Source organism: Rhinatrema bivittatum, chromosome 8 (genome assembly GCF_901001135.1).
Source record: "Rhinatrema bivittatum chromosome 8, aRhiBiv1.1, whole genome shotgun sequence".
In the NCBI taxonomy this organism is placed as follows: Eukaryota; Metazoa; Chordata; class Amphibia; order Gymnophiona; family Rhinatrematidae; genus Rhinatrema; species Rhinatrema bivittatum.
Window position 1 is genome coordinate 79343760 of NC_042622.1, and position 26314 is coordinate 79370073.

Consider the following 26314-nt stretch of genomic DNA (forward strand, 5'->3'; position numbering starts at 1 on the left):
TTCCTGACACTCCTCCTTCTCAGACCTAGTATTCCTAGCAGTTCGAGGGGGTCCATCTACCCCAATATCCAACTCTAATTGAGGGTCAATTTGCATTAGATAGCGATCGAATGCCTCCTCAGCCTCTGGATGGTCATGTAGATAGCCACAGGCTCCAAATGCCTCATTAGGAGGATCAAATAACTCAGGATCTGATGGCTTATCCCTTGTTTTTTGTTTTTCTACGGGGATGCACTGAACCCTTCCAGCGATATCAACCCAAGCAGATTCTGGTTTGAAGATAGGGGGGGCAGTGGTGGGAGTAGGGTGTTGGCTCACAGAAGACCAGCTAGGATAAACTGGATTATATCCGGAAGCCGTTAAAGCAGGCTCACCAAACTTATCAGTGTTATAATTAGTCTTTGTTTGCACAGCAGGAAAGGCAGAAACATAAGGGGGAGAGGTAGCAATAGGAGCGATGGGGCTGAAATCTCATTATTAGTGTGAGCGTTTGTGTGAGTGTCTGGGTGCTGACATGTGTTATCAGAGTTCAAATAAATCTTAGTCATAATAAACCAACTATGCACTTGCTTATGAAAATTCAATTTTGAGTCATTATCTGAATACTTATGTTGAATATATGCCATTATCTGGGAAAGGTGGCTATCTTCAAATGAGCCTTCTTCTGGCCAGACAAGAAAAGCATCATTTGTAGCCCATCCAGTCCACTTGTTATGACACTTATAAATTTGCTTCTCATTAGGACGGTGATAACTCACCACCTGTGCTATGGGTGTAGACTGATGAACCTCTATGAGTGTACTGAGTTTCTGTGGCTACATTCACAGTTTCTGATAGTGTTGACACACATGTGAGGCAGAGCGGACTAACAGTCATGGAAAGGGAAATGATTGTGCAATTGCATTTTAGTAGGAGCTCAGTGATGGGGGTTCTGGGTAAAATGGGTCCCTTATGAATAATCCAAAACAATATATATTCTATACAGATGGTACATAACACCTCATAAATTGCATGCAATATATCCTACTACTTCCAGTCAATGCTGGAGGGCTTGTTAACAAGAGGGCACGTTTCTGCATATGTGGTGATTATGCCCCTGGTATTAGCGATCTTTGGGACTCATTGTTTCAAACATTATCTGTAATGCTAGGCAAATTGGTAACGAAAGAGGTTAAATGCTGTTTACTTACCTTCCCATACCTGGACTACAGTAAGGACCACCAGCTGTTGATAACCCAAGTGGCTTTAGCAACCCGGATGACATTAGCTGCCACGTGGAAACAATCGGAATGTCCCAATATTACAGACGTTTGTTGGAGATTGACTAGGATTCATTACCTCAGCAAATTGACTGCAATACGACAGGACAGGTTGGAGCAGTTCCAGAAATCATGGTCATCTTATGAACAATGGAAGGAGTCTGAACCAGCTACATAAATCACAGCAACTATTTCTCATGGTGACAGTACTGTGGGGGGTGTTATGGACTATGACTCACAAATGTAGGAATGATCGTCCCGAGGGGTGAGGGTGGGAATACTCCAAAGGGATAAAACTTGGTTGAATATTTTGTTTGAATTTATGATGTTGAAAGTGCCTGCGAGCACAATAAGATTGTATTTTGATCTTCAACTGTAATAAAAATTCAATTATAAAAAAAGAAAAGAATGCACTTAAGATGCTGCCTAGAGGTAAGTGTCTGGGCCCTGATACCTATTCTATCAACTTTTCCAAAAAATACTTGGTAAAGATTGTTCCCTGTACGTACCAGGATCAGTCCAGACGGTGGGTTATGTCCCCCGTCCAGCAGATGGAGTCAGAACAGACTTCTTTTTAGTACCTGTGTTCAGTACTGCTGGGAACCTGGATGCTTGCCCGGGGACTCTTGCTGATGCCACTATATCTCATTTTCAAATCCAGGTGTAATCCCTCGGAGTGTGGGTCCTTTAGGTCTATCACCCTCCTTAATTCTGACTTGAAGATTTTAGCTAAGGTAATGAAGCTTCGTCTGGAGTTGGTTTTGCCCTTCTTGGTGCATAGAGATCAGACTGGTTTTGTTAAGGGGCGGATTGCCACCTTTAATACTGGGCGGTTGTTTAACATTCTTCACTTGGCTAATCGGGGCCTTTCAGGGGTTGTTCCATCTTTAGACGTGGAGAAGACCTTAGATCAGATTTCATGGACATTCTTATTTGCAGTTTTGCGGCGGGTTGATTTGCCCTAATGATTTGTTGGTTGGATCTGAGCTATGTATGCTATTCTAAGAGCCTGGCTTCCGATTAATGGCTCACTCATTTCCTTTTTTTCCCATAGCACGTGGGACTAGACAGGGCTGTCCCCTTTCTCCCTTAATTTTTGATTTGGCTATTGAACCCCTGGCTGCTGTAATTCGCCTCCATCCTGATATCCGTGGGGTACAGATTGGGAGCTGTGAGCACAAGATTTCTATTTATGCTGACGACGTGCTAATTTACCTTACTTCGCTGCGATCCTTTGCTCCTACCTTGTTGGGACTTCTACATTGGTATAAGATCAATTGGGACAAAGAAGAGGTATTTTCCTGGTGGGGGAAAGGTTTGTCTCCCCGATGTTTGGGTTCCTTGAGGGTGACCACTGAGGGTTTCAAGTATCTTGGCATCTATTTTCCTAGGGACTGGCCAGGCTTTATACTGATAACTTTGTGGGTATTATTGGCAAAATCAAGAAAAATTTGTTGGACTGGGTTGACCTTCCTGTTTTTTGGGCTGGGCATATAAATTTGCTAACAACGAATATATTACCAAGGCTCTTATACTTATTCTGGCACGCCCCATGTAATATCCCTTTGCAAGTGTTTGATCTTCACAGTTGTGTGACGAAATTTATTTGGAATCACAAGCAAGCATGGATCAATTTTGCTCACTATGCAAGCCAAAATGGCAGGGTGGGATGGCTTTGCCAAACTTAAAAGTTTATTTCCTAGCGTGTAGCCAGATGGACTTAGAACCAATGGGTTTTGTGCTCTTCTGCTAGCAGATGGGAGACTGAGTCAGATTTCAAAGCTGACGTCACTCTAGATATACCCCTGCAGTAACCTCAGCTCTTCGGTATCTCTCCATCTCCTAGCAGATGCGGACACTATCCCACACACTAGAATAGTGTTAAGAATTACAGCAAACAAGAAACAAAATTTAATTAAAGGAAGATCGAGCCCCGCTCTCTTGCGGTGATACCTAAGGGTCCCTCCCCCAGTCAAGAATTCCTGATGTTGATCTCCGATATCCCTCAGAGGTGTGCCTTGGTCCAGTAGCCAGTTACCGGCGTGGACTTAGCCCCCCAGTGTGGCGGAAAGGCAGCGGGTGCAGAAACGAGCACAGTGGTAAAGGTAATTCCCTCTCCACCCGCAGCTGGAGACCATCTGACACACGATCGGTAAGCGCCGAGACCAGGTAAGAAAAAATCTTTAAATTCAGGTCTCTGGTCTCCAGATCTCAGATTGCCGTTTCGAATCCGTACCAGGCGAGGTTAGAAAGGAGCACCGATCAGGTTGAGCAGTCTTGGTTGGGCAGGGCCCCGATCCGGTGCAAGTGTCCACACACGTGGAGACCCTCAGGGGGTGCTATCTAACGCACGGGGGTCGTCGGCGCCAATTACCATCTTGACCGGCAGTATGCATGGGGCAAGCTGGACGGCCGATGTGCCTAACTTGCACGCATCTGTATTGGACGCACACATAGCTGCACACACAATTGAGCGAACCCCGCGTGCATAACTGAGCGCACCTGGGCGCATATTACACGCATAGTCGCGTTTACAACTGCACGTGCGCAAACACATAGAGACAATGGCACCGACACCCAAGAAGGCCAGAAGGCACTCTCTTTGCACAGCCTGCCACATAAGAGCCGTGCAGCCTGAATTGGAGCTCTGCCTTTGTCAACATTGCAAAGAAGCCCAGGGGGAACCAAAGCCTGGCCCCTTACTGTCGGGAGATGGTTCCGGAACTACTGTCGATAGCTCCCCAGACCTATGCATCTCCGAGATGGCTTCCCCACATGAGGGCACCTCGGGAGCCCTAACTCAGACTCCCCCTGGGGTTAACATGGACCCAGGGACCTTCTTCTGGTTGGAATTTTTCTAAGGACAGCAAGCCTTCGTTCAGGCGCAATGAGCCCCAGCTGTGCCCCAGGCTCAACCCCTGCCGGAAGCACAAGATCCGCCCGGCTCGGATGCCTCGAGACATGCCTTGCCTAACCAAGAACTTCCCTGACAGGGACCCAGACACCTCAGATGATATGAGTGACTCCCTGGAAGAAGGAGAAATCCCTCCAGGAATGGAACCATACCGAACCATGCTTTGCTTCTTCCACAAGGACGAATTCCCAGCCCTTGTTTCCCAGACTCTGAAGCCGCTGAGTATTCCTGGCACAGCCCCTATGGCAGAACCAAAGAAGAACCCCATCTTGGTGTCCCTTCGTAAGGCCTCATGCTACTTTCCAATGATGGAAGCCATCCAGGAACTGATTGACCAGGAATGGGATGCCCCAGAGGCCAGATTCAAAGGGGGTCGGGCCTTGGAAACCCTATACCCTCTAGAACCAGCGACCAAGGAATGCCTGTGTTTCCCGATAGTGGACGCTGTGGTCTGTGCAGTCTCAAAGTGAACAACAATTCCCGTTGAGAGAGGGGCTGCATTGAAGGACACTCAGGACAGACGATTGGAATCCATCCTTAAGCAGGCCTTCGACGCAACAGCAATGACACTGCAGATTGCTTCCCGCTGCCTGCTGTGCACTGGTGGCACATTCCTGCTTGCTTCTCTCGAGAGAGGCAAATAACTCCGGAACGTAAACCGGTGAGACAGTAGAACCTGCAGCAGCCTACCTCATGGATCAAGCTCAGACCTGGTGTGCACCTCAGCCAGGGGCGTTGCCTCGGTGGTGGCAGCCAGAAGACAACTATGGCTACAGAATTGGTCTGCGGATGCGACATCTAAAGCGAATCTCACAAGAATGCCTTTTAAAAGATCTCTCTTGTTCGGAAGCGAATTGAAGAAGTTAGCCAGCAAATGGGGCGAATCCCCAGTGCCTCGGCTACCAGAAGATAGAAGTAAAAGATCTCAGCGTCCCTCCCCCAGAAGCATCAAGGGCAGAGGATCGCAGCGCTTTAGACACTAGAAGAACTCACAGTTCCAGGCACCTCGTCCCTCAGGAAGGTCCCAGCCCTTTCAGAACAGACAGACCAAGAGAGGAGCAGGCCCGGGGGCAGGCTCCAGCCATGCTCCACAATGAGAATGGGCCGACCCATCCACAGGAAGAGGATATAGGGGGTCGACTTGCTCTCTTCTACCAAAGATGGGTCGAGATAATGTCGGACAAATGGGTTCTAAACATTCGAGAAGGTTACTCTCTGGAGGTCTGCAGCATCCCTCGAGACAAATTTATGATGTCACCCTGCCACTCCCATTCCAAGAGACTGGCAGTAGAAACCACTCTAATAAAACTACTCATTCTGAAGGCAATAATTCCGGTTCCCACGCCCCAATAAAATATGGGGCATTATTCCATCTATTTATTTATTTATTTATTTATTTAAAAATATTTCTATACCGTCTTTACAAACAGTGTTTAATCAAAACGGTTTACAAATATCAAATAAAATAAAGATAAAACTAATAAAAACTAAAAGTAAAGGTTACTTAAAGATAATTTAGTTATAGAAGATATAAAAATTACAAAAATTATTCATTAACATAAAATAAAATTAAAATAAAATAGGTAATTTAAACAAATCAGAAAGCAAGTGGAAAAAATCGGGATCAGGTGCCAAAACTGGGAATATGATGCGTTATTTGGTGGGTGGTATATGAAATGCAATTTGAAATAAATGTGTTTTTAAAGATTTTTTGAATTGTTTGGAGTTGGGTATGGATCTGATGGAATCTGGTAATGAATTCCATAAAATGGGACCTATGACTGAAAAAGCTCTTTTTCTGGTAATGTCTAAACGGGCTTGTCGAGGTGATGGGATATCAAGAAGATTTTTGTCCATTGACCTTAGGTGTCTTGTAGGTTTGTAAATGCGGAGGATGGTGCATAAGGTAACTGAGTTAGGGGTATGAATGAGAGAGTGTATAATGGATAAAATTTTAAATTGTATTCTGTATTTAACTGGTAACCAATGTAGAGATTGAAGTATTGGGGTGATATGAAGTATTGGGGTGATATTTTATCGTTCCCAAGAAGGAAGGATCATTCCAGCCCATCTTGGATCTCAAGAACGTCAAGCGTCACCTGCGGGTTCTACACTTCCGCATGGAAACTCTTCACTCCGTAATAATGGCAGTACAACCGGGAGAGTTTCTAACTTCCCTGGACCTTTCCAAAGCCTACCTTCACATCCCAGTCCATTAGGATCACCAGCGCTTCCTGAGCTTTGCGATACTGGGTCACCATTACCAGTTCAGAGCACTATCCTTTGGCTTAGCAGCCACCCCCAGAACCTTCACCAAAATCATGGTGGTTGTGGCGGCAACACTGAGGAAGGAAGGGATCTTGGTACACCCTTACCTGGACGATTGGCTAATCAGGGCAAATTCTTCGGAAGAGAGCCGGCAGGTGACCAGCAGAGTCAAGAGCCTACTGCAGGAACTCTGGATCATGAACACGGACAAGAGCAGTCTGCAGAGCTCTCAATTGCTAGAGTATCTGGGGGCTGTTTCGACACCAGACAGAACAAAATCTTCCTCCCTCCCCCAAGGAGAAGGAAACTGATGGAACAATTACGACAATTGATGACCAATGCATGCCCCAAGGTATGGGATTATCTCCAAGTCCCTGGAGGTCGTCCCATGGGCAAGAGCCCATATGTGACCGCTCCAGCGCTCCTTACTGTCACGGTGGAACCCACTGTCCCAGGACTACTCAATTTGCTTCCAACTACCAGCAGAGGTACGTTATCAGCTCCAGTGGTGGCTACAGGAAGACCACCTAAGCAGAGGAGTAAGCCTATCCCCACCGAACTGGCCCTTGCTCACCATGGATGCGAGCCTGTGAGGAACTGATGGCCCAGGGACAATGGAACAAGGAAGAGGCAGAATGGAACATAAACCGTCTGGAAGCTCGAGCAGTTAGACTAGCATGCCTGCAATTCAGCCACAGACTCCAAGGAAAAGCGATTCGAGTAATGTCTGACAACGCGACAACGGTTGCTTACATCAACCACCAGGGAGGAACCTGGAGCCAGCAGGTGTCTCTGGAGATAGATCCTCTCATGGCATGGGTGGAGATAAATCTACAAGCAATCTCGGCCTCCCACATCGCAGGAAAAGACAACGTCTCAGCAGACTTCCTCAACAGAGAGAACCTGGACCTGGGATAATGGACGTCCAACTGATAGTAAATCACTGGGGCCTCCCATCCATGGATCTACTGGCCACCCGTCTCAGTGCCCGAGTCCTCAGGTTCTTCAGCCGCAGACAAGAGCCACACTCCAAGGGATCGATGCTCTCATCAAGACTTGGCCAGAGGAAGATTTACTGTATGCCTTCCCCCCCCATGGCCACTACTGGGCAGGGTCATCCACAAGATAGAACATCATAGGGGACTAGTTCTACTAGTGGCCCCGGATTGGCCAAGACGACCATGGTACGCAGACATGGAAAGACTCCTTGCGGGGGGACCCTCTGTACCTACCTCCACACAGGGACCTTCTCCAGCAGGGCCCGATTCTCCACGAAGATCTGTCTCTATTCTCTCTTATGGTTTTGTGCTTGAGAGGACTTGCCTGAAGAAGCGTGGTTACTCAAAGGCCGTGATTGACACCCTGCTCCAAGCGCGCAAGTTCTCCACATCCCTATCATACATACAGAACTGGAGAGTATTCGAAGCCTGGTGTGAGGACCGCGGGATTCTACTGTGGACAGCCAAGATTCCCATGATTCTAGAGTTCCTACAGGACGGTATGAAGAAGGGGTTGTCACTCAACTCCCTCAAGGTCCAAGTAGCCGCACTGTCCTGCTTCAGAGCAGAAGTGAACGGTATCCGGCTATCAACCCATCCAGATTTGTCCCGCTTTCTGAAAGGGGTTAAACAACTCTGACCACCCCTAAAGTGGCTGGTTCCTCTATGGAATCTCAATCTAGTATTAGACTTACTAGCTGGGGCTTCCTTCAGACCAACACGCGGTCTGTCACTATGTCTCTTAACATTGAAGACTGCATTCCTGGTGGCAACGTTCAGCTCGTCGCATCTCCGAACTACAGGCTCTATTCTGTCGGAAACTATTCCTTAGGTTCACACCTGGAACTATACAGCTGCGCACTGTCCCTTCCTTCCGAATGAAAGTGGTTTCCGAGTTTCACTTGAACCAAACCATCTCGCTACCAGCTCCAGATGGACATAAGGACTCGGAAGACTCACACCTTCGCCACCTGAATGTTGGCAGACTCCTGGTGCGATACCTGGAAAGATAGGAACCGGTACACAAAATGGATCGCTTGTTCGTTCTTCATAGCGGGAAGAAACAAGGAGAAGTGGCCTCGCAGGTGACCATAACCTGATGGATCAAAGAAGTAATCAAGGCAGCCTACATAGAGGCAGGAAAGCCCTTACCTTTACGGGTTAAGGCTCATTCTACAAGGGTCTAGGCAGTCTCTTGGGCAGAAACCAAGCTGCTGTTGCCCGCCGAGATGTGTCGGCGGCGACGTGGTCCTCCATACACATCTTCTCCAGGTTCTACCGCCTGGATGTTCAGGCCTGAGAAGACGCAGTATTAAATGGGCCACGGGTAGCCTCCCACCCTGTAGAGGAGTAGCTTTTGTACATCCCATTGGACCTGAGTCCATCTGGCTACACGCTAGGAAATGGAGAAATTACTTACCTGATAATTTCGTTTTCCTTAATGTAGACAGATGGACTCAGCATCCTGCCCACGGCTGCCCCGGAAAAGGACAACATCTGATAAACCTCGAGACTAAGCAAAGACTAAGCCACTGCCTACCACTAGTTCAAGACACCTGCAGTTAGACTGGTGTCGGCGTTAATTGGTTGAGTGCACTGGCGGACTCCAGTTTGGAAATTAGTTGAACCAGTTCAAGTTTTACTCAACTTTAATCAAGTTATTTAAGCAAAGATATATCCACAATGGCTTTTCGAAGAGAATACTGAAGAGCTGAGGTTACTGAGTGACATCAGCTTTGAAATCTGACTCCGTCTCCCATCTGCTAGCAGAAGAGCACAATACCTATTGGTCCTGAATCCAACTGTCTACACTAAGGAAAACAAGATTCAGGTAAGTAATTTCTCCATTACTGGGCCGCTCACTTGGTGTGTCACAAGGGTTGGACTGGACATAGCATTGCCCCATGGGTGGCATTAGAGCATGCACAATTGGAGGGGGGCTCACTTGCTATGCTTCCTTTTCTTCCTGATGCCTCCCCTGTGCAAAGTAGAGCTAGTAGGAGCTATCGCATTATTTTGCACATCCTTAAAGTCTGGTCTCAGGTTCTTCATTTTCTCAAGGTGACTAGTGCAGAGATGTTTCCTTTTGCACCGATTTATGGGAATATTTGTATCTCAGGGTATACTTTCTCCTCTGAATTTAAAACTTGGTGAAACCTGGGTTTACATACGCTTATGCAACTTTGGGACGAGGATGGTCTCCAGTCCTTCGAGGATTTGTGTGAAGAGCATGATGTACCCAAACATACTTGGGCTCATTTCCTTGCAGCTGTGTGAAGCTTTAGTCCTTCGACTAGATGTATCCTCACCACTGGGAAAGCAGCATAAAATGGAGCAGTATTTGGGGGATCCTAATGCTCTGCTAAAGGGATAATGGCCATTTACTGGGGAATGCTAGGTCACTGATTTGGTGAGGCAACAACTCCAAAATTAATTGAGCAATGGAATGCTGATCTGGGCACTACCCATGACTGTAAGGTCTGGAAGCATATTTGGCTTGAGGCTCTCACAGCTCGATTTGTGTTAAATAGGTTGACCTCATGGTACAACTACTACATCACATTTATAGAACCCCCCCCTCTTTTATAGTAAAATTTATGGGGATGCAGTCCTAAGTGGTGTTGGGGTTGCGGTGAGTTGGGTATGTATGTCTACATGTGGCGCCGTCAGTATTTGTCATTTTTGGAAGCTGGTCACACAACTTGGAAATTCCTATTTGTATTTCCCCCGTACTGGGACTCCTTGGTAGGTGGGTTGGTTCAGCAATTCCCCGAAAATACAGTCAGCTGTGAGCCAGCTCTTGTTGGCCGCCCGGTTCACCATAGCCACTTTCTGGAAAACTAGCCTCTGGATGCCCTTTTGGTGAGAACAGGTTCAAGTGATAGCTGATATTGAACATTTACATTTTGCTTTACGAAATGAAAGCTTCAAATATCAAAATATCTGGAGCCCTTATCATGCCTATTATAAGGTGGATTGAAAATTTTTTGGATCATGAAAGGGTGGACCTACTTGTGGATTTTAATGTCTTCATTTGCCAGTTTTGAAGCACAATGTGTATTTGTCTTTTCTTCTTATGTAACTTGAAGATTTGTTAAGTTCTAAAAATAAATAAATAAGGGAATACACATTAAACCGGTCTCAGTTGTTGGAAATTGGGATGGCTGACTCAGTACTGGTGTAATTCTCCTCTTATCTCACTGATCATTTATAGTAAATTAAAATAGATTTTCGCCTCCTCTTGGTATCCTATTACATCAGGGTACCCCAGGGATCTTTGCTCTCTGCTTTACTGTCTACTAGTTCAGCTTGGGGTCTCATACAAGCTGTACACTAACAACATACAGTTCCGCTTTCTGTTAAAATCATCATGGACAATTACTGTGCATTTTGCTGTTTATGCTTCATTGTAAGAAATTATCCCCTAGTGTTAAGACAATTGAAGTTATTTTTGGATAGTCATCTTCTTTTCAATATCATAGAAGATAAGAACTGGGTGTAATTATTGACCGTATATTATTCATGGTACCTTGTGTAATATCAGTAGGTAAGAGTTCTGTCATGATTTTGAGCCCTTAGACTGGGGTGTGGTTGATGCAGCCTAATAGGCGAACCCACTAGGCCCACGCTGACAGCTGGTGGACACGCCCTTGCTGGGACAAGACCTGGAGTTTCACCTGACCCAGCCCTGTTCCCCACGGGTTGAGCCTTTGGGTTCCAGGGCCTGGCAGGGCTTAGGTGAATGTCCCCCAAGGAGCAGTCAGAGTCCAGGTACCAGTGGTCAGGGATGACAGTGAGCAAACGCAGTCAGAGTCCAAGGCAAAGCTCAGAACCAGGAGTTAGGGCAAGTCTGACAGAGATGAGACAAGACAAAGCAAGACCCAGGCTCTGAGGAACAGGGCAAGGCAGGAGGAAGGAGAGGGCAAGAAGGGTAGAGTAGGGACACGAACTAGGCAAGGCAGGATAGTAGGAACACAGGCAGCAACAGCAAGACACGAAGCACCGGAACAGTGAGACAAGGCACAGGAACTAGCAACATGCACTGCAAGACAGGAGGACCTCTTGCTGAGGTGCTGGCTGGGAGCATGGCCTGGGTTTATGTATCCAGCCGGCACTGATGTCATCACTCTGCCAGTTTCCCACCATGGGGCTTTTAAGTACTGGCAAGGCGCACATGTCTAAGGTGGTCTACAGCAGGGCTGGTGGCAGCATTGGGGAGGGAGCGTTGGCGGTTTGCAGCAGGCTTGGCAATGTTGGGGTGAGTGCAACCAATCACTGGGTCATCCCACAACTGGCCAAACCTTACAGTTCCTCTCTGTGGAACTTACTGCCCACAAATATATGCATCACAAAGGATACTAAATACTTAAAAAGCTCCTAAAAACTCATCTATTTAATGTCTTCACTTCCGATGGTTAAAATGCTCCTACTTATTCTGCAGCTTTTTGTTCTCCTCTGATTCTCCCATTGACTTGTCTCTACTGAATGATTATCCTTTTTGTCTGTTTTTATTTATTTATTTTTATTATATTATGTATGTTTTTATGCGCCCTGTCCCAAACATTTTTGGAGAGGCAGGCAAATAAATACCTTAAAAGAAACACATCTATTGGATCTCTCACTAAATCGGCCCCCAGACCCTTGTTGGGGTCAGTTGTTGCATTAGGAATTGTTTCTAAAGGAGCTCTCCTCCCTCTTAATGGCCAGAATAGTCAAGCCTATTCCACCAAGGCAAAGAGGGTGAGGATTCTACTCAAAGTATTTCCTGATTCTAGAGAAGTCAGGGGACTCTGTCCCATCCTAGACCTAAGGGCCTTGAACAAATGCATCAGGAGAAAAGTTCAAGATGGTTTCTGGGCATGTTAATCACCTTCCTTTAAAAAAAAAAAAAAAAAGGACTGTCTGTTCTCTTGATCTCAAGGATGCCTATATTCACAAACAGATTTTCCCAAGTCACAGGAAATCTCAAATTTATCGTAGGAGACAGTCACCTCCAGTATCGCCTTTTGGACTAGCATCTGCCTCACATGTCTTCATGAAATGTGTGGCTGTGGTGGCAGCGTGCTTAAGCAAACTAGGGATGCTCATGTTTCCTTATCTTGACAATTGACTGGTCAAGAGCCCATCACGTCAATTGGAGTTTATCAGAGCTCTGCTAGACATGACTTGGGCAAAAGCCTGCCTTCCGCAACAAAGGGCTAACACTTTGATGGCTGTGGCGAACGAGATCCAACAGATAGTTTGGCATATGTTGAGGCTGTTGGCCCTTATGGCATCAGTGGCACATGTAACTCCCATGGCATATCTATACATGAAAAAAGCCCAGTGGACCAAGAGGTCTTAATGGCTGCAGGCCACTCAAGACCTATGGGTCAGCATCTGGATCACTCAACAACTTGGAGACTCTCTGTCCTGATGGCGGGACAATTCCAGAGGAATCCTCTTCCAAATGTCTCTGATCCAAATTGACCTCTTGATGGATGTGTTCACTCTGGGTTGAAGAACTCAGGCAGATGTGCTGTCTGCCCAGGAAAACCTGCATCAAATAAACTTTCTGGAGTTCTGGGCAGTCTGGTATATTCTAAAGTTTTTCAGAGATCGGCTATTCAACAGTTATCCTTCTCCAGATAGACAACAAAGTAGTGATGTATTAAATAAACAAGCAGAGAGGTACAGGTTTGTACCTTTTGTGTTTGAAAGCTGTGGAGGTGGGCCATCTCATTGGGGATTGTTCTTAGAGCCACTTACCTGGCTGGAGTGGAGAATGTGTTAGCAGACACAGTCAATCCTTGCAATCACACTTGTGGTCTCTCCACCGGGGGGGGGGGGGGGGGGGGTTGGTGGTAACAAATCGGATCTTCTGCTGCTGAGTGGGGAACACCTATGGTGGATCTTTTCACACCCTCTTAGAACAGGAAGGTCGCACTCCTCTGCTCCAGTCAGAGGGTAAGTGGCAAGGTAGCCTCTGCTTTTGCCCTGCATTGAGGAAAGGGTCTTCTGTATGCTTATCCTGATACCACTAGTTGTAAAGACTTTGGTGAAGCTCAAAGAGCACTAGCAGACCATGATTCTCATAGCCTTGTTTTGGTCAAGACAGGTCTGGTTCCCACCCCTGCAGGAGTGGCCATCAGAGAACAGATCAGACCTGGGATTTCCCAAGGTCTGATCAGGATCAAGGCAGATTGTGCCAGCCCAACCTCAAGTCTCTGTTGCTCACCACTTGGCTGCTAGGTTTGATTCTGCAACCCCTTGATTTGTCTGTTTGAGGAATTCCACTTGAAAGTCCTGAGAAGGAAGTTTGCAGTGTAGAGTGAACAAAAGTCCCTAGATCCTTTCTCTTGCTCCACAGAGTAACCACTTGATTTTACATTTTCAGAGATCTGTCTCAAGACAGATTGGTCAGGGTCCACCTTTGTATGAATGGTGTGTGTATACCGTCACATGTAGAAAGTAAACTCATCTTTTTACAGTTTTTAGTTGTACATTTTAGGTGGTGTCTCATTTGAAGCCTCCCATCAGACCTCCTGCTGTCACAGGACTGCAACCTGGTTTTGTCTACTGATGAAAGCCACTTTTGAACCACTGCGCTCTCATGAGTTTAGTTTACTTTATTGTATTTCTATACCGTCGCATCAGACGTGCCTTCACAACGGTTTACAGGGTTTAAAACATATAATAAATACAATACATTTATAAAATAGTAATAACTAACTCTGTTAAAAAGTATGAAATAAGTTAGTTATTAAAAGCAGTAAAAGTGAAATAGGTCAATTAAAATATAAAATCAATGAGATGAAGTAACTGACCTGAAAGATTGTATGTTTGGTATTGGTCACTTTGCTGTGCAGGATCAATGAGTTTCAGACTCTAGTAACTTATCCACATAGTGTCCTATGTGCACCCATTGTAAGTTCTTGCCTAAGATGGAATTGGAACTCCATCTTAACCAGTCAATTGTCCTTCCAACATTTTTTCCCATGGCATATGTTCTCCAGGGTGAACAAGCCCTACACAGCAAGAGAGCTCTGGCCTTTTACGTGGAGCAGACTGAAACCCAAAGAAAGACCACCCAACTTTGTTTTGATGCAAACAAGTTGAAGATCGCCATTGCCAAACAGATTGTATCTAATTGGCTAGCAGGTTGTATCTCCTGTTATGTTCAGGCGGTTTGAATCTGGTGTGCCATGTCAAGTTGCATTCTGTTCGAGCCATGGCAGCATCGATGGCTCATCTATTATCAGTTCCTATAGAGGAGATCTACAAGGCTATGACTGGTGTCTCTCCTCTCATTCACATCTTATTACTGTTTGAACAGGGAGGGCCAACGTGATAAGTTTGGCCAGTCTGTCCTGTGGAATTTGTTTGAGATGTAGAACCCAACTCTTTCCCTCCTAAGGCCTGGTGTTTTTGTTCCAGGCTGCCCCTCATAGATTACACTGGGGAACACAATTTTCGTTGTTAGATCTGACACTTGTTTTTGATTAACTTTTGACTTCTGAATCCAAAAATGACCCCAGTTTTTCTCCATCACGTCAACTTTTTAAGGTACAGGATACCCTCCCTTTGTCCCAAAAATCATATAAAATATATATAGAAAGGAAATAACTAAATAAACAGTATATTCAGGTAATTTTTTTATTTTATTCATACAAAGGCTATCTATTACTGTAAGTCAAATTGTGTACAAGTAGTAAAGTTCTACCAAACATACACATTAAGGTGAAAATTTACGCTTATAGCTTTTCATGCAGTGTTCAATCTACGGACAATCTCGCCTGATGCTCCAACAATAGTCAGCCATCATATGTACATCCCATCTACCCTGACATCGTGCCTCCATAACCTAAAAATCTTGGTGGAATTGTTCACCTTGCTCATCACTGACTGCACCAAGGTTTTTCGGGAAGTTAGCAAGATGGCTATGCCGAAAATGCACTTTGATGCTCATGTTGCAACTAAGCATTTTGAAGCTCTCGAAGAGTTTCTGGACAATTTTGGTGTAATTCTGTGCTCATGTATTTCCAAGAAAGTCCTTGACAAGGTTTTTGAATGACAACCAAGCATTCTTTTGGAGTTCTGACATTGTCCCAATGAAATGTTCATCTTTAATGAGCTGCTGAATCTGTGGACCATCAAATACACCGGCCTTTATCTTTTCAAACGACAGGCTAGGAAATGCCAAAATGAGATACTTGAAACAGTTTCCTTCAGTTGGCAAAGCTTTAACAAATTGCTTCATGAGACCCAGTTTTATGTGCAGAGGTGGGAGTATAATGTTCTTTCTGTCAACAAGTGGCTCATGTAGAATGTTTGGATCACCAGGTTTGAGGTCAGATCTTGGAGGCCAATTCGACTGCACCCAATGCTTCTCACGAGCTCTGCTGTTCCACATACACAGAAAACAGGGATACTAAAATAGGCTGTAGAGAAAAAACTTGACGTGATAGAAGAAACTTAACTGCAGTTTTGAAATTAGCATGCCTATTTAAGTCTAAAACAGCAGAAAAATCGAACTCAACAGGATTTATGTTAAAAATTGTTTCCCAGTGTTATAAAATAAAAAAAATAAGGCTTGTTGCCACCAAAAACATTATGCTTGTTAGGCACTTGTTTTGTTGCCCCTTTTTTTTTTGTTAGGGGCAGCATGTAGGTAGGAATTCCCCATGTGTGAGGATTGCTATCCTGCTTGTCCTCGAATAAAGCAGAATTGCTTACCTGTAATAGGTATTCTCTGAGGTCAGTAGGATGTCAGTCCTCACGAAATCTGCCCAGCTCTCCATGGAGTTAGTTTCTCCATAATGTTTCTTGCTTTCTAAATTACGAGAGTGAAGGATGCATGGTATAATGGCATTTGGGCATGCCCATTGAGGTACAGTCAAAGTTTTAAAAACCTTGGCATAACTTTTCTGTCTGGGCTCCATCAGATGTCGCCCATGTGTGAGGACTGGCAGCCTTTTGTTCTCAGAACACCTGCTACAGGTAAGCAACTCTGCTTTATCTCAAAGCAACAAGTTCCTCATTCAACTGTGTTCTGCTGGTCCTCTGTGTAGACTCATGATGCTGCTGAGTATTGCAATAATTTCCCTCTGATTAACAGAGGCCTGCAGCTGTCATCCTCTGTGCCAGCTCTGTACTCAGTGATAAATGGACATCAGTCAAACTTCACAGTGGGAACTCCATGCACACTGCAGGCCATGACAGTGATGTTTAGGGGTATCTTTAGTTTTCTCTCTGCAAAGGTGCAAGAGAAATCTTAAGAGATGAATTCAAAATATGTTAGTGAATTTGAGAGAGGTGTTTTTGCTGAAGCATAGTCCTACAGGCTATCAGAGATGCATTTTCGTTACTACAGGCATTCCTGCTGAATGAAGATTTGGGAGACTCCCTGGACAGTGTGGAAGCTCTGCTGAAGAAGCATGAGGACTTTGAGAAATCTCTCAGTGCCCAGGAAGAGAAAATCACTGTAAGATGAGATCTTTGTTGAAGACAGACAATGAGGTAGCACAAAGGTGTTGAAAGAAATTGTGGGAGGTGAAGTTTTATAAGTAACCATGTCTTCAAATACAGATCTTTGGAGGAGATTGGTTGAAGGCTTAGAAAAGGGTGCTTACAAGCTTTTAAAACAGATCTTTAGCTAGCACCATACATTTGCTTTTCCTAAGTGTAAATCTCCCTGATCAAATTGGAAGGATGGCATATAAATATTGTAAATTATAATCTTATTGCAGTAATCCTTGGGCTGTTCTCATAGTGTTTTGTTTTCAGGCGCTGGATGAGTTTGCTACTAAACTGATTCAGAATAATCACTACGCCATGGAGGATGTCTCTGCACGTAGAGACGCGGTAAGTTAGTAGATCCTCTTGGTTATGTGATGTGTTCCAGGGCTTCTGTACTATGTGAACTCATTATGGCTTTTCATCCTTCCAGTTGCTAAGCAGACGCAATGCTCTGCATGAACGGGCCATGTACCGCCGAGCGCAGCTGGCAGACTCCTTCCATTTGCAGCAGTTTTTCCGAGATTCAGATGAGCTGAAGAGCTGGATTAATGAAAAAATGAAAACTGCCACAGATGAGGCATACAAGGTAAGAGCAGTTGAATTGACACTCCAGGGCTTAATCTTTAGGAGCTTCTGCAGTATTGCAGAGGGCAGGGTATGGTGGGAGCACTGAAGTGCCGAGCTGAAGGGGGAACTAAGGGCTGTCCCAGGTGCAGAACACTTCCTAGAGCTGGAGATTGTTAAATATTTTAATAGAAGATGCATTTCTTGAGAACAATTTTCAGAGGCTACCCTGAATGAAAATTTCCCCCAAGTTGTCTAAAAATAAATGGGCCTTTTACAACACATACATTTTTAGTTGCATTAAAAAGAGGCTTTCCCATCTGAGTGTTAGGTTGCAGGAATACACAACAGGTGTACATTTAGATTTTCAAATATATACATAGTATTTTGCTCCAGTTTCATCACCTGCAAAATACATGGGTACTTTATCTACAAGGTTTGTGGATACAATTTTCAAAGAGAAACTACCAGGCTAGTATCCCATTTGTTTTTGCAGGTGGTGTCACTAATATTGTAAAGTATTTGGGAACTTTTGTAAAACATGGGCTTCTGAAAATTGCTCTTATAGTGGGCAAATAAGACTTGCACTTTAAATTTGTTCTTGTTGAATGTACAAGAAAGGGCAGTTTGTGTAGCTAGAGCATGAATACTGTATTTTGTAACTGCATTCTTTGAGTTCTAAAGAACTCATCTGAACTCACATGGTGTTTATTTGATTAACTCTTCATGTATAGTGTCTCTGTAGAGTGACCTGCCTGCTGATGCCAGGTACAGTATATGTGACCATCTCTTCTCTTGTCCAGGACCCATCCAACCTGCAAGGCAAAGTCCAGAAGCACCAGGCTTTTGAGGCAGAGCTTTCAGCCAATCAGAGTCGCATTGATGCTCTGGAGAGTTCAGGCCAAAAGCTGATCGATGTAAATCACTATGCATCAGACGAGGTGACTTCCCGTATGAATGAGGTTATCACACTCTGGAAAAGACTTCTAGAGGCCACTGAACTAAAAGGTGAGATCTAGAGGGTATGTTTGATAATGCAGCTTGCCAAGGTCACAAGGAATGTCGGGATAGTGGGGGGGGGGAGTCTTATTCAAACCCTGGCTTCCCTGGTTCTCAGCCAATTCTCTTCTACTAAGCCACCACTCCCTGCTTGATAATTCTGTCCTCATTCTTCAGGCATAAAACTGCGTGAAGCCAACCAGCAGCAGCAATTTAACCGCAACGTGGAAGACATTGAACTATGGTTGTATGAGGTAGAGGGTCACCTGGCATCCGATGACTATGGAAAAGATTTAACCAATGTACAGAATCTGCAGAAAAAGCATGCACTGCTGGAGGCAGATGTGGCTGCTCACCAGGTGTGTGAGAAGAGGGGTGGGGCACTTCTTATCCATTTTTGTGAATCATAAGAATAACTCTTATACTGCAGTCTCAGACAGACTACCAATGTCAGTAGAACCTTCTGTTTATATTTCTGTTTTAAGTTGATAGAATAGTCCTCCTACATTAATTTAGCTTTGAAAATGCAAGAGGAGCAGCACTCTAGGAATAGTTTCAAGGTCCGTCCTTATGCGGTTTTGTGTGGCATTCAATTGTAGGACCGCATTGATGGTATTGCTATCCAGGCCCGGCAATTCCAGGATGCAGGACACTTTGATGCAGACAATATCAAGAAGAAGCAAGAGGCTCTGGTTGGCCGCTATGAATCTCTTAAGGAGCCTATGGTTGCTCGGAAGCAGAAACTAGCAGACTCACTTCGCCTGCAGCAGCTTTTCCGCGATGTGGAGGATGAAGAAACCTGGATTCGGGAGAAGGAACCAATAGCAGCCTCAACCAACAGAGGTTTGTGTGGAGGAGGGGCAGTTGGGAAGATCCTGGCAGTTTTACTGGGCATCTTTCTTTGAGTTAGTGGAAAAAAATGACCCTCCTGTCTCCTATTTTCAGGCAAGGATTTGATTGGTGTCCAGAACCTTCTGAAGAAGCACCAGGCGCTGCAGGCAGAAATTGCAGGCCATGAGCCACGCATTAAGGCAGTTAGCCAGAAGGGAAATTCCATGGTGGATGAGGGTGAGTTGAGAGGCACTGTGAAGAGGAATTTAAATCCATTTGTTGGGAGGCATTTCTTCTGTCTTATAGTTTGGTTTTTTTAACTTTAACTTTAAGCAGTTATACAACTTGTGCACATCAACATTCAGCATACAAGCACAGATTAACATGGACAGAATACAGCACATTTGTCCTTACAACATCCATCCCCCCCCCCATCCCAGAACTAACCTCCAAGGTAACACTACATACCCCTCAGACGTACTTCAAAGATGGAATCTCTAAACATATATAGTCAACACAGTAAGACTAAGCATAACTCAAATCAGAGATTATTGGGAACATAAGTATCTATAAACTGGTTCGCACAATTTTCACCCTCTCATTTACCTCTCACTTTCCCTGTCAACATTTCTAATTCCATTATGGCCCCCACCACTCTGTACCAGTCCTATTGTTGGGGCTGAGCTACTCAACCAATTAGCTAATATCACTCTTCTACCAATCAAACTTAGTTCCTGTTCATACACGGGATCAGATCAGACTCCTGGGATTGTCTCCCTTCCAACAGATGGAGACAGAGAAAGTTTCACTGGCACTAGTATATAACCCAGAGTGCCACCTGCAGTGGTTCAGTATTTCTCTGTTTCCAGTAGATGGCAGAGATGCAGTCCCTGCAGTGTGTGGGACAAAAAAAAAGAGTGAGAAGAGAATGAATATTGTTAGTTCCCCTCCTTGGAGGATGTTAGGTCCTGGTGGGACTAACCTGGAAGTGAGGAAAACAAGCAGATGGTTGGGGACCCTTCTCTGCCTCAGCTCTTCGCCACCGGGGGATGATTAGCAGGTGGGGCCAGGCCCCCCCCCCCCCCCCCCCAGGAGAACAGGTGGAATCCAGCAGTTCTACAGCAGGGAAGTACCCTTTTTATGTCCTTCAAAAAAAAAAAAAAAAAGAAACTGCTTAATTGCAAGCAGGGGAAGAAGGGCTGTGCAGCATGGGTACTAGCAGCCAGGAAGGTTGCAGTTGAGCTCCTCGGAGGTAAGTTTTTGGGTGGCAGGCGATACTTGAGTTCCCCATGCTTGGCGGCGGTGCTGCTTAGAACACACGGTCAGGTCTTGTTGCAAGCGGAGCAGCATTCGGCTGGTAATAGCATGCGACAGTGCATGCTGCTCGTGCGGTGATACTCGCGCGCAGTTATCCCGTGCCGGACTGTGTTCCTGCTGCCCCCTCTAGTGGAGAGAGTGGGTTGGGGCTGTCGAGCTCTGTGTCAGAGCGGCAACTGAAAGAGCGCTCGGGCACAGGAGTACCTTTGAACTCAGCCGCCCCTTCCCCGCTGAGTGCCGGAAAGATGGCCATGTTTTCGGTTGCCAATGGCTTACCTGGGCTGTTTTGGGGGAGTGAAGACCTTCCTCCCCCATTGTCTCAGGTGGGGCGAGACATAACCGAAGGGAGGTGGATTCAGAAGGTATGGGGGGATTTCCTAGCGTGTAGCCAGATGGATTCAGGACCAGTGCATATTGTGCTCTTCTGCTAGCAGTTGGGAGACGGAGTCAGATTTCAAAGCTCTTCAGTATCTCTCCATCTCCTAGCAGATGCGGACACTATCCCACACACTAGAATAGTCTTAAGAATTACAGCAAGAAGAAACAAAATTTACCTTAAAGACCAAGCCCCACTCTCTGCGGTGATACCTAAGGGTCCCTCCCACAGTCGAGAATTCCTGAGGTGATCTCCAATATCCCTCAGAGGTGTGCCTTGGTCCGGTAGCCGATTCCCGGCGTGGACTTAGCCCCCAGTGTGGCTGAAAGGCATTAGGTGCAGAAATGAGTGTGGCGGTGAAGGTAATTCCCTCTCCCCCCGCAGCTGGAGACCGTCCAGCACACGATCGGTAAGCACCAAGACCAGGTGTCATAATCCGCTATGCTGATGGCCAAGAGCAATCGGATAGGAGTGGATGGATCCTTGGACCGGTGGCAGATGACCACGCCCCCGGGGGAAGATCCCAAGAGGGACCACCGGCTAGGCTTAGAGTATGGAGACAGACATACACTAGTTCTTTTATTAAACAGGTTTTTGAAACCACCAGAGGTGGCGGTAGTGAGCTGAAGTGTCCGGCAGGGCTGGAGTCCCTCAGATACTGGAACAGCGATCCCTGGATGGCTGAGTTGAGAAACTATAGGCAGGATATGCAGAGTTCATGAACAGAACTTAGATGACAACACTCACATATTGGTCTCAGGGAGCTCAGGAGCTGGAAAGGATAGGCCCTCGAGCGAGTACCTGTTTCCAGGGAAAGCTCTGAGAGAGCGATGGTAACTCACAATGGTGAAGACAGTGATGGCTTCCAGTCAGAAGAGAATCAGCAGATAGTCAGGAACGAGGGCCCTCGAGGAGTGAGTACCGGTTCCTGTCTGTAACCTGAAAAGCAAAAGTGAGCGAGACCCCCGAGGAGCAGGTACCTCTGGTAAGTCCGAGGAGGCAGAGAGGCTTAGGGTAACCGGAGTAAACCTTGTCTTAACCCAATCCCTATCCCTTGCTAACTCAGTTTGCTAGCGATATCAGAGACCTTTAAATATCGGAAGCGGATGATGTCATCTCAGGGGGACGCCCCTGAGGTTCGCGCCCTTGCTGGTACTTCACTCGGAGCGCGCGCCCTAGGCTTCAGGCAACATGGCGGATCTGCAGCGTCGAGCTGGTCCGGGGATGCCGGAGGGAGATGGCAGGGAGACGCCGCGGCAGCCAGCCGTCCTTCAGACCTGGAGGGAGTTGCCACAGAGGTAAAGAGGGCGGAGTGAAGACGTCGGGCAGCGACGGTCGCAACACCAGGTAAGAAAAAAACTTTAAATTCAGGTCTCCAGAGCTCGAATTGCCGTACCGATTTCTTCTTCTGGCAAGGTTAAAAGGGAGCACCAATTGGGTTGAGCAGCCTTGGCTGGGGTAGGTCTCGATCCTGTGCAAGGGTCCACATACGTGGAGACCATCTGGGGGCACCATCTTACGAGCAGGGGTCGTCTGCACCATCTTCCCTTCTCGACCGGCGGTAAGCGAAGGGCAGGCCGGGTGACAGATGCACCTAACTTGCGTGCATCCAATACAGACTACACACACAGCCGCATTTACAACTGCACGCGCGCGCAAACAATGGCACCAGTGCCCAAGAAGACCAGAAGGCACTCTCTTTGCACAGCCTGCCACAAAAGAGCCGCGCAGCCTGAATTGGAGTCCTGCCTGTGTTAACATTGTGAAGAAGTCCAGGGCAAACCAAAGCCTGGTCCCTTACTGTCGGGGTATGGGTCTGGAACTACTACCGATGATAGCTCCCCGGATCTGGCAATTCCGAGATGGCTTCTCCACAGAAGGGCACCTCTTGGACCCCTACTCAGACTCCCCCTGGGATTAACATGGACCGAGGGACCTTCTCATGGTTGGAATTTTTCCAAGGCCTGCAAGCCTTCGTTCAGGCACAATCAATCCCGGCTGCGCCCCAGGCTCAACCACTGCCGGAAGCACAAGATCCTCCTGGCCCTGTTCGGATGCCTTGAGACATGCCTCGCCTAACCAAGAACTTCCCTGACAGGGACCCAGACACCTAGGATGATGACGACTCCCTGGAAGAAGGAGAAATCTCTCCAGGGATGGGACCATACTGAACCATGCTTCGCTTCTTCCACAAGGACGAATTACCAGCCCTTGTTTCCCAGACTCTGAAGACGCTGAGTATTCCTGGCACAGACCCAATGGCAGAACCAAAGAAGAACCCCATCTTGGTGTCCCTTCGTAAGGCCTCATGCTACTTTCCAATGATGGAAGCCATCCAGGAACTGGTTGACCTGGAGTGGGATACCCCGAAGGCCAGCTTCAAAGGAGGTCAGGCCTTGGAAGCCCTATACCCCCTAGAGCCATTGATCAAGGAACGCCTGCATTTCCAGAAAGTAGACGCTATGGTTTGTGCCGTCTCAAAGCGAACAATGATTCCCGTTGAGGGAGGGGCTGCATTGAAGGACAGACAATTGCAATCTATCCTTAAGCAGGCCTTCGATGTAACAGCAATGACACTGCAGATTGCATCATGCTGCGCACTGGTGGCACTTTCCTGCTTGCTTCTCTCTCGAGTGAGGCAAATAACTCCGGAATGTATACCGGTGAGACAATGGAACCTGCAGCAGCCTTCCTGATGGATGCAAGATCAGACCTGGTGCGCACCTCAGCCAAGGGTGTTGCCTCAGTAGTGGCAGCCAGAAGACAACTATGGCTATGGAATTGGTCTAAGGACGCGACATCTAAAGCGAATCTCACAAAAAATACCTTTTAAAGGCTCTCTCTTGTTTGGAAGCGCATTGGAGAAGTTAGCCAGCAAATGGGCGAATCCCCAGTGCCTTGGCTACTGGAAGATAGGAGTAAAAGATCTCAGCGTCCCTCCCCCAGAAGAACCAAGGGCAGAGGTTCGCAGTGCTTTAGACCCTATAGGAACTCGTAGTTCCAGGCACCTTGACCCTCCGGAAGGTCCCAACCCTTTCGGAACCAACAGACCAAGAGGGGAGCAGGCTCGGGGGCAGGCTCCAGCCGTGCTCCATAGTGAGAATGGGCCGACCCATCCACAGGAAGAGGAGATAGGGGGTCAACTTGCCCTCTTCTACCAAAGATGGGTCGAGATGATGTCAGACAAATGGGTATTAAACATCATTCAAGAAGGTTACTCTCGAGTTCTGCAGCATTTCTCGAGACAAATTTATGATGTCACCCTGCCACTCCCTTACCAAGAGTCTGGCAGTGGAAAACACTCTAACAAGACTACTCAGCCTGAAGGCAATAACTCCAGTTTCCATGCCTCAACAAAATACAGGGCGTTATTCCATCTATTTTATCGTTCCCAAGAAGGAAGGATCATTCCAGCCCATTTTGGATCTCAAGAACGTCAACCATCATCTGCGGGTACTACGCTTCCGCATGGAAACTCTTTGCTCCGTAATAATGGCAGTACAACCAGGGAGTTCTTAACCTTCCTGGACCTCTCAGAAGCCTACCTTCATATCCCAGTCCATCAGGATCACCAGCGCTTCCTGCGCTTCGCGATACTGGGTCACCATTACCAGTTCCGAGCACTACCCTACGGCCTAGCAACCACCCCCAGAACTTTCACCAAAATCATGGTGGTCATGGCGGCAACCCTGAGGAAGGAAGGAATCTTGGTACACCCTTACCTGGACGACTGGTTGATCAGGGCAAAGTCTTCGGAAGAGAGCCGGCAGGTGACCAGCAGAGTCAAGAGCCTACTGCAGGAACTCTGTTGGGTCGTGAACACGGGCAAGAGCAGTCTGCAGCTCTCTCAATCGCTAGAGTACCTGGAGGCCCGTTTCAACACCAGACAGAACAAAGTCTTCCTCCCTCCCCCAAGGAGAAGGAAGCTGATGGAACAATTACGACGATTAATGACCAATGCACACCCCAAAGTATGGGACTATCTTCAATTCCCCGGCCTCATGGCATCAACCCTGGAGGTTGTCCTGTGGGCAAGGGCCCACATGTGACCGCTCCAGCGCTCCTTACTGTCACGATGGAACCCACTGACCCAGGACTACTCAATTCGCATCCAACTACCAGCAGAGTTGCATTCTCAGCTCCAGTGGTGGCTACAGGAAGACCACCTAAGCAGAGAAGTAAACCTGTCCCCACCGAACTGGACCTTGCTCACCACGGACGCGAGCCTTCGAGGGTGGGGAGCCCACAGTCAGGAACTGACAGCACAGGGACAATGGAACAAGGAAGAGACGGAATGGAATATAAACCGCCTAGAAGCTCGAGCAGTCAGACTAGCGTGCCTGCAATCCAGCCACAGACTCCGAGGCAAAGCGTTTTCAGTAATGTCTGACAATGCAACAATGGTTGCTTACATCAACCGTCAGGGAGGAACCAGGAGCTAGCAGGTGTCTCGGGAGATAGACCCTCTCGGGCATTGGCGGAGACAAACTTACAAGGGATCTCGGCCTCCCACATCACAGGAAAAGACAACGTCTAAGCAGATTTCCTCAACTGAGAGAGCCTGGACCCGGGAGAATGGATGTTGTCGACCATAATCTTCCATCTGATTGTAAATCGCTGGGGCCTCCCAGCCATGGATCTACTGGCCACAGATCTCAGTGCCGAAGTCCCCAGGTTCTTCAGCCTCAGACGAGAACCACACTCCCAAGGGATCGACAATCTCGTCCAGACTTGGCCAGAGGAAGACTTACTGTACCCCTTCCCCCCATGGGCCAGTACTGGGTAAGGTCATCCGCAAGATAGAACACCACAGGGGATTAGTTCTACTAGTGGCCCCGGATTGGCCAAGACGACCATGGTACACAGATATGCAAAGACTCCTTGCGGGGAACCTTCTGTGCCTACCTCCACACAGGGACCTTCTCCGGCAGGGCCCGATTCTCCACGAAGATCCATCTTGATTCTCTCTTATGGTCTGGCCCTTGAGAGGACTTGCCTGAAGAAGCGCAGCTACTCTAAGGCCGTGATTGACACTCTGCTCCGAGCGCACAAGTTCTCCACATCCCTGTCATACATTCAGATCTGGAGAATATTCGAAGTCTGATGCGAGGACCCGCGGGATCCTCCCGTGGACAGCCAAGATTCCCATGATTCTGGATTTCCTACAGGATGGTATGAAGAAGGGGTTATCACTCAACTCCCTCAAGGTCCAAGTAGCCGCACTGTCCTGCTTCAGATCCGAAGTGGACGGTATCTGGCTCAAGTAGCCGCACTGTCCTGCTTCAGATCC

The 26314-nt window shown here is 47.0% G+C and overlaps 1 protein-coding gene across 9 annotated transcripts in view; it reads left to right on the forward strand.

The window, feature by feature from the left end:
* The window catches only part of SPTAN1 (spectrin alpha, non-erythrocytic 1), a 457019-nt gene that overhangs the window by 170953 nt on the left and 259752 nt on the right, over positions 1–26314 (forward strand). For all 9 annotated transcript variants that reach the window (XM_029611329.1, XM_029611328.1, XM_029611326.1 and 6 more), the window contains 7 exons: positions 16792–16902; positions 17205–17282; positions 17368–17523; positions 18305–18509; positions 18678–18859; positions 19100–19343; positions 19446–19568. In XM_029611329.1, coding sequence (XP_029467189.1) covers positions 16792–16902; positions 17205–17282; positions 17368–17523; positions 18305–18509; positions 18678–18859; positions 19100–19343; positions 19446–19568 — 1099 coding nt within the window. The remainder of the gene's footprint in view (positions 1–16791; positions 16903–17204; positions 17283–17367; positions 17524–18304; positions 18510–18677; positions 18860–19099; positions 19344–19445; positions 19569–26314) is intronic.